The sequence below is a fragment of the Cricetulus griseus genome, chromosome 5 (genome assembly GCF_003668045.3).
Source record: "Cricetulus griseus strain 17A/GY chromosome 5, alternate assembly CriGri-PICRH-1.0, whole genome shotgun sequence".
NCBI classification, from domain to species: Eukaryota; Metazoa; Chordata; class Mammalia; order Rodentia; family Cricetidae; genus Cricetulus; species Cricetulus griseus.
In genome coordinates this window covers 150,635,398-150,649,375 of record NC_048598.1, presented here as the reverse complement: position 1 = coordinate 150,649,375, position 13,978 = coordinate 150,635,398, and the positions used below count along the sequence as shown (strand labels likewise).

The 13,978-nt window shown below is 34.8% G+C and overlaps 1 protein-coding gene and 1 pseudogene across 6 annotated transcripts in view; one reads left to right on the top strand and one right to left on the bottom strand.

The window, feature by feature from the left end:
* Strn3 (striatin 3) overlaps window positions 1-13,978 on the bottom strand; it is an 81,085-nt gene that overhangs the window by 25,564 nt on the left and 41,543 nt on the right. For 4 of the 6 annotated variants that reach the window (XM_027416298.2, XM_027416301.2, XM_035445788.1 and 1 more), the window contains exons 6-7: window positions 12,874-13,000; window positions 10,761-10,902 (exon numbers count right to left, since the gene is read on the bottom strand). In XM_027416298.2, coding sequence (XP_027272099.1) covers window positions 10,761-10,902; window positions 12,874-13,000 — 269 coding nt within the window. Of the gene's footprint in view, window positions 1-6,013; window positions 6,125-10,760; window positions 10,903-12,873; window positions 13,001-13,978 lie in introns of all 6 variants that reach the window. The other 2 variants (XM_027416297.2, XM_027416299.2) reach the window with 1 other exon arrangement.
* Window positions 11,556-11,827, top strand: LOC118238924 (annotated as a pseudogene).

Sequence of the window (13,978 nt, the reverse complement as noted above, 5' to 3'; positions counted from 1 at the left end):
GAACATGTATTGTGAAGGGGGCAGAGAAAAGGGAAACTTCTACTATTCAATTTGGAGTCTATAAACTCAGCCACAGAAAATGCTATTATAACAATCGAAATTATTGGTATTTAAAACTAATATTTACTAGTACATAAAACAAAACATGGGCCTTTCAACTTAATTCATTATCTTAAAAAGTCAAAGAAATACATATGAAATGACTTTTATGAGGGTGCAACAAACAATTAACTTTCCCTGCTGTTTTTAATGGGTATCTTCCCAGCATATCTGTACAAATTTGTCACTCACAATTTATCCCAGTTCCAAGTTCTGAAGTGTAGTGGTTATCATGCTCACCTCACACAATTTATCCCAATTTGTTAAATTTGTTTCTTACAATTGTTTGCATCAAATTTTCACTTTTCCAAATTTATCCACAAGTTGTTTGAATTTCTTGCAATGACAGAAAAAGTCAACACTATCATAGACCATAAATTGAAAAGTTTAATTATAACTACTGCATAGATAATTTCGACAGAAAATACAGAACTCAAAAGCTTCAGCAGTTATGGCACACTCTTAAAACTATGAATTTCAGAAATAGCAGAATTAGTCATTTTGAGCTACGTACTATGCAAGACTTAGCTTTAACTAAGCCAGGTGACGTGCCAGTTAGTGGTACTACACGCTTTTAATCCCAGCACCCTGGAGGCAGAAGCAGGAGATCTCTGTGAGTTCCAAACTAGCCTGGTCTACAAAGGGAGTTCCAGGACAGCCAGGATTGTTACACAGAGAAACCCTGTCTCTCAAAACAAAACAAAACCAAGTCAGAAAATAATTTAGAAAAAAAGCATTTAAAAAAATCAGCATATGATAAAGCAATCAAAACAGATCCAAGATCAAATATCATGACCTCATATTGACTACTACCAATACCAATGAACTAACTAAATTAGGCTGCTTTGTTATTAAAATCCATGGCAGGAATCTGAATATCAGTTAGTCTACAGGAAATGCCATTTATCTATTTATCCCTAACAGAATGAGAGACAACAGAATGCTAAGATGTAATAGAAATAAGTGAAATTTTGCACATTGTTTTATAATAATTCCTAACTAAAAATGGTTACAAAACTCAATTTTTGCATGTGTGTAATATATGATAGCGTCTGAATTTTCCAAGATAATTATAATGGAGAAACTCAGGGTTACCTGAGCATTTTTTTTTCATGCTAGTGAAGCAATCATAAATTTTCTAAACAAACAAACAAAAAAAGCTGGTTAAATATCCACCAACCAGTTCAATTCAATGTGAGAGAAAAATATCATCTTCCTTACCACTTTTTTGTAACTTTCTGACTTGTAAGATTACTGCCGTTATTGATATCATTTCTACATTTAAAATAATCCTATAATTTATACAATAAAAGAAGAAAATCAGCTTTTTTTTTAACAAAAGAATCTTCCTTTAAATTGTTCTTCAGATGAATCTTTTTCTCAACTTTGTTAATCAAGACTCTCATTCTTATGGTTTATTGTAATTTTTAAATCTTCAAGCCATACTTGCTTTCTATCAAATTTAATACCAGCAGCTTAAATTAAGGTTCCCAAATTAACACATTTATTCTATTGGCTCCTTGCTCAACAGTGCCAAGTAGTACTTACTGCTTCTTATATCAAGACTGATGAAATTATCTGCTTAACCTTGTACATGCTTCATAATTTGAGTTTTTCTATCCCATCCTTACCTTGGTCCTTAATACAAATTCCCTTAACTTTCCATAAAGTGCAGCAAAATTATTCTGCCATGCATGCTGCTACATTTGATCATCTCCAACACACACACACACACACACACACACACACACACACACACACACACACACACACAGAGAGAGAGAGAGAGAGAGAGAGAGAGAGAGAGAGAGAGAGAGAGAGAGAGAGAATCTGACCCCTCAAATTCATACATGCATTTAATGAATGCACACTCATGTACAGTGTACTTGGCCTATACAAATTCTATGTATTTCTCTTAACTAAATCTATTTCCTCTGAAAATATTTTATTCATTTTCCCCTATCTTATTACATGTCCATGTGCCTTAAAACTTGGTTTTATATATATTATAAATAATTTTGTTACGATAGTAACAAACAAAAAATTTTAAAGCTTTATTATTTTAGAAAATGTGTAAAAATAATTTCCTCAACAAGTAGACAGAAGGGATACAGAAGGAAGCAGGCCAGTTATATCCATTCACACACAACATATAAACTTTATCTTTGTTCACACACTTTCCAAGTCTAAAACTAACATTTTTCACTTTCTCAAATGTGTCCCTTCCTAATCAATATTTTCTCTATTAAAACTAACTGTCAAGAGGTAAACAGTTTTATTTTCTTTCATTATAATTAAAATAAACCTTTCACATTGTTATAAATAACCTCAGTATTAAATCACACAAAAGAGACAGACACAAAAAAGCAAAAGTATCTCAGGAAGAGAAAATTCTTTGGGAGGGGAGTATAAAAATTGTGCCGAGAACCTAAACTACAACATTCAGGGATTGACTGATGTAGGTAGTGACCGTCTCATGACATTGGTGAGGCTCAACTTCATAATGCAATAGGGGAACAAACAGTCAGGAAATGAGTCCTTGAAGGCTACCTACCTTTAATTAAAAACAAAACAATAACAACAACAAAAACTGGGTTTCGCACAATATGTCACTATTGTTTTAAATAAACCTGAAACTACAATATCAAAGAAAAATAACCAAAATTGCAAAGTGAAACCATGGCTTTAAAAGCGCACTGAAAGGATCTTTTTGACATGAGACAAAATGACTAAAATAAGAAAAGATGGGAGCAAGGATTAAGTGGTCTATTTAAAACTGTGACCTTAGTAGATGTCGAGTGAGAGAAGGAGCCAAAGTAAAGGTAGCTACACAATGGAGAAGATGAAAAGAAGGGACTTAGGGTTGTGGGGAAAGGGGAACTAATCTGAGATAAAAATCTGCCAACTGGTTTGTTTATATTTTAAGTTAGGAGCTCAAGTAGCCCAGGCAGGCCTTGTATTTCTGATCATCCTGCCTCTACCTGCCAAGCGCATTAGTCTCACCATGCCTATCTCAGATCTGTTTTAAAAGTATAAAATTGCTGGGCAGTGAGTGGTAGCCCACTCCTTTAGTCCCAGAAATCAGGGGGCAGAAGCAGGTGGCTCTTTGTTAGTTCAAGGCCTGCCTGGTCTACCGATTTAGTTCCTAAGGTTCAATGCTCAGCATGGTCAAACACCTAAGTTCACCTCCCATGGAGAGTTCATGTGGGATGAGTGTGGGGGTGCATATCTATGATCTTAGCACCAGGCTAAGAATAGAGGCAGAAGGAACAGAGTTCAATGGCAGTGTGGGCTGGACTGAGGTCCTGCCTCAAAACAAAACAACTCCCTTAAGGGAAGCCTATGGGTACATCCTCCTTTATTTCTGAGCACCTCTTTTTCTCTTAACCCTCATGCTTAAATTAAGGCTATGTAAAAATATCTTTGTAAAATCAAAACTTTGTATCTAAATACATATAATGTCTAAGTAACAGCAAATAACAAAAAGCCAAAAAATTAAGACACATAATAGATATTGTTAGAAAATACAAAAGGCTGACACATAAAATTATTTCAAGGTTTTAGGAAAATATTGTTACATGCAAATATTAAATGCAGTTAATTTCTGACAAGCAGTAGTAGTTAAATTTCACTTTGTTTTTATATTCATAAACTTTAAACAAAAACAAAAGAACAAAGTCTCACTACATAGCTAGTTAGGTTGGTCTACATCTCCTATACAGCCAAGACTGGCCTTGAACTTAAAAGGCTGTTGTCTCAGGCTTCTAAGTGTTAGGATTACAGGCAGGCAGGCACGCACGTACGTACGTACGTACATACATACATACATACATACATACATACATACATACATACATACTCACTCACTCAAGAAGCAGAGGCAAAAAGATCTCTGTGAGTTTGAGGCCAGCCTGGTCTACATAGTGAGTTTCAGGACAGCAGAGATACATAGTGAGACTCTTACATGAGGGGAAGGAAGGTTAGAAAATAAGTGCCAGAAAATAAAAAGAAAGAAAGAAAAAAGATCTTGAAAGGTCACATATATTTCTAATTCTCAAAAAGATCTATGTCTATTCATAGTCTATAAACAAAAACTAAAAGGAATACTTCTATATTACATTAGACGCAACATTAAAACTTTTAGTAGATTAGGTCAGTACATGGCATACGTAAAATAACCTGAAGCTATTTTAAAATAAGCTATTTTATTTATTTATTGGTTTTTTTGAGACAGGGTAGCTCTGGCTGTCCTGGAAGTAGCTCTCTGTAGACCAGGCTGGCCTAGAACTCATAGAGATCCAGCTGCATCTGCCTCCAAGGGCTGGAATTAAAGGTGAGTAAACTGAAGTTGTCCATGCAATACATTCATACTCAACATGTACACGTTATAGTTCAATGTTAAAACTGAACACAGCCACACTTAATGTTTTTAAATATGAGTAGTTCATAATACAGCTTCAAACTTCCTAACAACAGTTTGTCCTTTTATTCACATGCAGTAACACAAACTAGCACAAAGGTATAAAAGAAAATTGTCAGGTGGGGATTTACTTAGTGGTAAAGCACTTGCCTAGCAGGCATAAGACAGGAGGTGAGGAGAAAGAAGAAGGTGGGAGGGGACTAATAGGTGAAATTCTCAAAGCCACAGTTAACTCCACAATAAAGCAAATAACTCAAAAACTCCATTAATGAAGGAAAGACAATTTCTGATATACCTGCCATTTTATAAGCTAGTGTATCTGCCATCAGAAAAAGAACAGGAAGAATGCCTCTATGTCTCACTGTTTGTCATGCACTATTTTTTCCCCTGGCACTCTTGTGATGTTACTCTTTTTAGTTTTTATTTTATTTTATTTTTGAGACAGGTTCTCACTATGCAACTTTGGCTGGCCTGGCGCTCCCCAGGTAGATCAGGCTACCCTTGAATTCACAGAGATCTCCCTGCCACTACTTTGCCTTGTGAGCGCTGGGATTAAAACTATGTGTCACTATGCCTGGCAAGACTCATTATTTGTGTGTGGATGCTTCTCCTGCATGCATGTTTGCGCATCATGTGGATGCAGTACCCACTGAGGCCAGAAAGGGGCACCAGACTCTCTGGGATTCGAACTATAGCAAGTTGTTAACCACCACCTTCGAGAGAAAACCCAATCCAGGTCCTCTGCAAGAGTAGCAAGTGCTCCTGATATACTTACAAAAAGATGATGATGATGAATAATAATAATAATAATCCAGACTAGAAAGTCAATAGCCAATTCAAAATGACAATTTCTATCTGGCCTCTCGTTTTAGTATCAACAGGTATGAGGATTCTCCCTGGGTACTCTGATGTGTAACTCACAAAATATAGTTACTTCTCTGGGAGGTTCTAGAGTTGCATTTAAACTTCTACAGTGAGGAACACACATGCAGCCACCCAAAGACAGCCAATGGTGGACCAAATAACCCTTATTATCACCACTTCTTGCACCACTGCCCTTTGCCGATTAGTATAGTCAAGAAAATATTATGCAGAAAAAAAAAATTGTGGCCACTAGTTGTCATTGGATTGTGACCAAAATCTAAGGGAAGGGTTTTCCTGCCACTGTACTTAAGGATTCCCAAACAAATAAATGCTGGTTATGGGTTACGAATACCTTTAAATATCTGTTGTGGAAAACAGAAAATTTTGATTATTCTGAATTCAAAAGCCTTTTAATTTGAAAAATCTGTTAAATTTTTGAAAATCTTTTCACCTTTATCTTATATATATTTAAAGTAATTTTCTACTTGGCCAATAACACATCCTAAATTTCAATGACACAACAGACAAAGTTTAAAGTTAGTTGCTCCCTTTATGACACAAAAAATTACATCAAAAAACTTTTTTCTTAATATCAGCATACAAAAATGATAAGTTGTAATCTGCACTTACTCTTCACCCCTTTCTTCCCCTTTCGTTCCTTCTTGTACTGTTCCTTCAGTTTACTTATTAGTACCTGGTCTACATCCCAAACCTCAGCAGTTGGGGAGAGGTCATCTTTATCTACATGCAGCATATTATTAAAAGAAAAAACATCAGCAGTTGGCAATGCAAGCTGTTGGCAATAAACTGTTAAAGCTTTACATCATCGTAATAAAGATATTGGTAATAGCATATACTCAAAACACTTTAAAGGTGCAGTCTCAGTTTGTAACACAACTCACTTAACTCAATGTCCTTAAGTTCCTAAGCATTTAATATCATCCACAGGTAAATAATACTTCATTTTTATATATCACAAATTTGAGGAATATTCCTTCATCATGAACTAACTTAGAAATCTAATATTAAAAACAGATCACTGCATCTTTATAAAAATGTTAATAAAGTATTCAGCCAGCATCATATAAGCAAACAAATGAACTGCATGCGATTTCATAATAGAGTGCAAGCTATAAATGTCAGTGCCATTTCATTGATGAAATTAGTCATGCATCCTGTCACACTAGCTCTGCATGCAGAGGATAACTGCACTATGATAGAAAGGCATTCTAGTCCAATGTCATACATATAGTTCCCAAACACAATGTCTCAAGTAATTCACACAAAGCATTCAAAGACCACCACCTGTCTCCATCCCCTCCCAAAAGTTCAACATTTCATTACCTTTTTCCACTGGACTACAACTAAAGATTAGCAAAATAATAGAATAAAAATAAATAAGAAAATTCAAATTCCACTGAAGTCTTGATTTGAGCTGATTTTTTTTTTTTTTTCAGGGTAAAACAGTGACAAGCACAAAGAAGTTAAAACACACACTGCTTTATAGTTGGTACCATCTTTTATGTAGTTTCAGCAATGTGTAAGTAAATACTTATGCCTGGGGAAAAAAAATCTATTCAGAGTAAACTAGAAAAGCCTTTTTAAAAAAAGTATAAAAATAATTTTCTTAGAATTACTTCACTACTTGAAGGTTTTCATTTATTTAGTTTTAAGGCAACCTTATTATTATTAAATTTAACTGTTACAGACTGTTTTAGAGTCCTCTTAATAAATAAAAATGATTTCCAAACACTTAGTTTTTAAATGTTACACTGAATAAAAAGATTTTAGTTTTAAATTTTGTTAACTAAGCACTGCTGTTTTTCTAAGTCTCAAAAGCTCCGCAGGCCTCATTCAGTCATGGAAAGGCCTTTCCGCCCCCTAAACTGATCTGTAAAGCAAGCATAACAAGGTCTCATGTGTAAACAGCAGAGAGAAGAAATTCAAAGAGTTCCTGTACCTCAATTCTTTTTATAATTGTTATGCCTTTGCTCTTTCATAAATACTTGGTATGTGAAAAGATATAAATTTGCTAAATTCTGGTACTTGAAACTAACTTACTAAGATCAATATTTCCATGAATTGTTAATTCTTCAATTATAGCACAGTATTATATTTAAGTGAAAACTAATTTTTAATATGCTTGAGTCATAATGTTTCCTGAAAACTATGCTCTATCAGGAATCCTGTCCATTTAATGAGTAATGTGAATAGAATGTGACCCGAGTCATTTGAAATTATCTCTTTTTGTGAGGACAGGGTCTTAGAACACAGTACCAGCTAGCCCAGACTCATGATCCTTCTGTCTCAGACTTGCTGTGGTTATGGGCTTGTACCTCAAGATCAGCTCATAAAGTCATCTTAATGAAACTAATGATTCCTGTTGTCAATTACTTAACACATCTTAAAAGAGGTATGTTTTACAAACACAGATTTAAAAAAAAAAAAAAAAGAAGAAGAAGAAGAAAATCTTAAGACTTAAGTGGTATAAAACCTTACAAGGGAAAAAAACTAATTATAATGACCAATTTTCTAAATGTTCTGTGTAGCAAGAACGAAGCTGTGGATGGCTGTAAGTACAGTAGCAAAGAGTGGAGTGAAAAAAGCAAAGAAAAACAAAGAAACAAGTATTACTTGCAAGATAACCTCAAATCTAGAAAGCAAAAGTAAACTAAGGCGGTGCAAAGAACAGGTTGGTGGATGCATATGTGCACAAAAACATCCTGGAACTTGCCTGGTAAGTAACAGATGATTTGGTATTGCTTATAAGAAATAGGTAAGAGCAAAAGGGAAGAGGCAGGATAATCTTCTACATATTAATCCTGTTTTAAAAAATCTAGGGGTGGGGAATACCAAGAAATGAAGTTGAATCAATTATAGGAACCTTTCTTATTTCCTAAAAGAAAACACAAACATGCAGAAAAAAATTGATTCCAAACAACTTGAAACCACGAAACCATGAAATTCCACATGGTAATTCTCATTACCAAAGCAGAATTATACAAACCTATTAACCATGGCATAAATTTTTAACTAATTTCACCTTGTGAAAATAATAACACTTTATCCATTGTCTGTAAATGCCAATACTCAGAAATTATATTTTGTGATACTAGTTAAGTCCAGAGATCATAGTTTCAAAGAGTTTAAGAAAATAAGTGAACATTCTAAAATGCCACCTATTTCCATGAGAAAATGGCAAACGACATACCAATGAGTACATATGTGAAGGAAATAAAAATTATATTACCTAATTAAATAACAGTGTTTGAACAAGACTTAAGCTTCTTTTTAAAAAGCAGTGGTTTCATACAATAAGATTCTGGAGTATGTTTAAGACTCTTTAATTTCAATCTAAAAACTAACCATTTAGAAACCATTAAAAACTTGAGTAAATGAATTAAAAATAAAGGCAGTGAACATAATAGCTGTTAAATACATAAATTTTAGAAACACTGCATAGAACCTTTTTGCTTTTATACAGAAACTTCTTGGTTCACCAAGAATTTAACATGCTCAAAATATCAGTATCCTTTGATACTAAGAGGCTTTCTTTACTTGGTAATTTCCATTTAAAAAGAAAATAAAGGTCAAGTAGTAATAAGTTGTCACTCAAAGATCAAGTCCTCTTTAAAACTCTACAGCCAGAAGTCTCTGAACAAAGGACTAAGGTCATTTGCACATAACATTATTAAACAAAAAAATCCCATTTGATACAAATTAAATTTCTGAGACGTTTGTCATTTGGACTAAAAGTTGGTTGTGTGTCAAGATTTTGCAAAACAGATGCTCAACAAACTCTTAAGTAGATTATATGTATAAGTACATATAATGTTAACCATGATTATCTCTATAATATTGTAGGTGACTTCTAATTTTATATCTGACTTTTATTTATGGTCCCTAAAATACACTTATACTATAAAATATGTGTATAATTTCTACTTTTTTTCTTTTTTTGGTTTTTCGAGACAGGGTTTCTCTGTGTAGCTTTGGAGCCTATCCTGGCACTCGCTCAGGAGACCAGGTTGGCCTCGAACTGCCAGAGATCTGCCTGCCTCCGCCTCCCGAGTGCTGGGGATTAAAGGCGTGCGCCACCAATGCCCGGCAATTTCTACTTTTGTATCACTAAAAAATATAACCAGCAGAAAAAAATAACCAGCACTTTTAAAGTTATAGGGAAAATATAGTCCAAGATTTAATAGGTTACACATAAACTTAAATGTCTTTTCTTTTACTGTTCTCCTATAAACAAGTAATCTCCTAAAATACAGCCATTTCAAGAAAATACAAATATGTATAGGCCAGACAGTAAGTAACTGTGGAGTTTATGTTATCAACTAACATACCCCCACTTCTATTTGCACTTTCAAGTAAATCTAAAATTGATACTTTAAGCTATAAATGAGAACCTCCCTGGAGATGGGAGTTACAGGTGACTATCACCAACACAAGTGCTAGGAACCAGAAAGGTAAGTGCTCATAACCACTGAGCCAGTCCCCTAGACCCAAGATTTAAAATAAAAAAAACAAAAACATGTATTTTTCTTTTTTCTTTTTTTGATTTGTTGAGGCAGGTTTTCTCTGTGTACCCCTAACTATCCTGAAACTCTCAGGCAGGCCTTGAACTCAGTAACTACCTCCCTCTGACTTCTGGGTACTGGGATTAAAGACATGAGCCACCACTGCCCAGTCCAAGTATGTTTTTCTATCACCAGAGTGATTAAAAATAACTAGGGATAAATCTTCTTAGATCTATTAAGAAGGTCTATAAACACACTGAGTTCTACCACTTATAAGATAACATTAAACAAAGATTAAATGAAAATATTAATAAGGAAAACACATTTTAAACTATTAAAATATTTTTTACATGTGTATGAATAGGGTTTTTAACTCCTGGTACAAGTTAATTATATGCAATAAGTGTAATACCCTCACTAAATCTTGCTCATTATGGGGGCTACAAGTAAAAATTAATAATTTATTCCTACCTAGCACTAAGACAGATAATACCATATGGGCATATGAGGAGCTAAGTTCTCATAAAGACTTGATTACCAAAACTAAATGACTTGTTTTTAAAAAAAATAAAATAAAATAAAAAAGATCTGTCAAAGAGTAAAAACAAATTTGTAAATCAACAAAACACTTCAAGTCAAGATCAACTTCTGAAGTCAAAAGCCATATACTGAAAACCTCAATCACGATATCTAATAAACTAGGACCAAATACCTCAAATTTCCAACACCACTTCTCCTTGCTCTCAATTTACCTGCTACCATACACTCTGACACACAGATCCCACACACAATGTTTAATAAACCACCTGGAAAGTCTAGATTTCCTCCCACCCCACATTTCTTTATCCCCTTACCCCATTCTGTACCATCCCCTGAACTCCGTGCTTCACCGGCTCCTTCGCCATCTTCTGCAGTCACTAAAAAGTCGAATTCTTTTAGTGCTTCCTCAGTATCAGGATCATCAGTTAAGTCAGCAGCTAAACCTTCATTACCTATCTGTTAATACAAAATAAGCCAATACTTAGCATTTTAATTCTACATTTCAAAGAGGACCTTTAACATTTCACAACAATATCTGCTATGAAATTATTCAGATTCAATTTTCCCTCACAATTCACAAATCTTTATCTATGCCCTAGATAAACAGTTCAACATTGCTGTATGAAAACCAGCTGCAAGATGTGACCCAAGCGATGGGATGCTAAAATACTAGTTTCTTAGTTCACAGATGATCCCTGTTAAAGAATCACTTCATAAGGAACTCACCTGCATCCTGGTAAGTTAGTTATCTTAACTAGCTGAACATACTAAGAACTGTTACTAGCTCTATCATTCACTGCAGTATAGTATAAGAAGCAAAAATGTACACTGGCTGTGCAACAGATAATAAAAGCAACCTATGTCCCAGAACAAACAGAATCTCAGGTTTGTGAGATGGCACAGCAGTATAAACAGCTGCCCACTGACCTGAGTTTTATCTTCACAAACGACAGAAAATTGGAAGGAGAACACTGACTCCACAAAATTGCCCAACTTCCTTGTGCTGTGGCAAAGATGCACTCTATAACACATTGTAAGTTTAAGAAGTAAAGCCACGGTGGTAGTGTGATCTGTCCATAAAGTTCGGTCTTGATTGTCCCTTGTGAGCCATGGAGAGTGACTTTTACCTCCATTACTACGTGGGTCACAAAGGCAAGTTCAGTCATGAGTTCCTGGGGTTTGAATTCTGACCAAGTAAGCCTGCAGGAGCTTGAAATCGTCATTGGTGAACACATTTCTTTCACAACATCAAAAATTGGTTCCCTTATTGATGTCAACCAGTCTAAGGATCCAGAAGGCTTACCAGTGTTTTATTATATTGTCCAGGACCTGAAATGTTTAGTCTTTAGTCTTATTACACTTCAAGATTAAACCAATCTAGATTGGATATTATGGACATGAGGGGGGTGAGAGTTTTTAGTTACCGTAATTAGGAATTTTTTTCTGTATATTGGGGCAATTTTCATAAACAATAAATGATGGTCTTTAATAAATTGATAACATCAAAAAAAAAGAAGTAAAGCCTCTATGCACCCAATAAAATACATCACACATATGAAAAGCTGGAGAAAGGTTGAAAGCTTGAGAAATATTTGCATTGTGTTTCTATAATTACTACAAAATCTCAAAGTGCCACAATTAAATTTACTACTTTTTTTGTTTTTTAGTCTTTTTTGGGTAAACAGGGTATCAAGAAGAAAAATGACTTCAAACACTATCTTGCTGAGGACAGCCTTGAAATCTCTATCCTTCAGCACTCGCCTCTCAAGTGCTGCACCACCAGATCTAGTTTATGTGGTACTGAGGCTAAACTGTGGAATTTGTGCATAACTAGTCAAATACTTCAACGTGCAACCTCAGGCCCCACCTTTTTTTTTTTTTCTAAACACACACACACACACACACACACACACACACACACACACACACACACACACACACACACACACAACTTTGATGCTTATAAATGAGGCAAATTCTACTTTTGGACCTGTAGAGTTAACTCCCCACTCACTACTAAAATACTTAAGTCCATTTCTTACTGTATTAGCAAAAGTAAACTTTTATTAATCCATACCAAATAATCAGAATGTTGGCACATCTGTACAATCCATGTATCAGACCCTAATCCAAGTTGGGAATATCTATCTACACTGCTCCCATGTGATACTGTAAGATAAAGTTCAGTGTGACTCTAAATTGGTAGGATTGAACAGGGTGCCATTTAAAAAAAAAAAAAGTTTCAAACCACTAGACAAATACTTTAAAAACAGATCTTTGGTCAGCCATTTAGTGATTAACACATGAAATCTTAATTCCTACATCTGTACATAACTCAGTGGTAGCTGGCAATATAAACCTTTCAAGGGACACCTAAAAAATGACTGTTCAAATTACTGAATATAGATAATAATGTAAATCTCCTACTTTGTGCTTATTGATCCGAAGCTTGTCTTTTCCTTCTGGGATGCCCTCAATCATGTCATTTTCTTCTTCATCGCTGTCATCAGCATTTTCTAAGAAATTGAATGTCTCAAGAACATCACCAGAGGGCCTAAAGAAAAAGAAAAAGATGAGTCCAACTATTTCAATAATCAACTCTAATATTTCTTCCGGCATCCTATTTTAATACTTCTCCTGAATTGAACCCAGGATTTTATACATGCTAGACAAGTATTCAATGGCTGAGCAACATCCTGACCCTTCTAATTCCTAGTTTAAAACTACTTGACGATAACTGCTGCAATTCAAACGCAACCTATTTTTTGTTGCTGTGAGACAAGATCTTACAAATTTCAGATTAGTCTCAACTCATTACGTAGCTGAAAATAACTGAATTCCTGATCCTCCAACCACAGTAGGCTTAGGCCACCACTCCTGTTTCAAGACAACCTAGTTATAATATATTGACTAAAACTGTTATGGTAGAATATTTTTTAAAGATCATTTGTGCTCTACAACTACAATAAGCATCGTTTGGTATTTAATGAGTTCATTCAAATCATTCTCTCTAAAACATCTTAGGTAAATGCTACAAGAAAATAAAATCTGGGGCCTGGAAATGGTTCAACGGGTAAAAGTACAATTAAGAAATCTTTCAGGGGACCTGAGTTTGGGTCCTAAAACCCACACTGGGTGGCTCACAGCAGTCTGAAACTCTAGCTCTAGATGTAATGCCTTCTTTGGGTCTCTCTACACACCCACATGTACATAATCTCCCACCACACACAAACATAACTAAAACTAAGTGTTTTTAAAAAAGTCTTTAAAAAAAAAACAATCTAGTAAGTTTAGACAACCAAATATGTTATCATTTCTCAAAACTACCAGAACAAGCAATGTAGCAATTTTTTATAATCTCTTATACTTTAGCCTGAATGTTTGAAGACTAAACAATGAAACACAAATGCTAAATTTATTAATGCTGCCCATATCTAAAATTATGAAACATATATTCCATAAGATACACCAATCTGTGGGGAGTAGAGGAAGCCCTGAGTGATGTGTGGCCAGGCTGGCCAGGCTTGGTGTG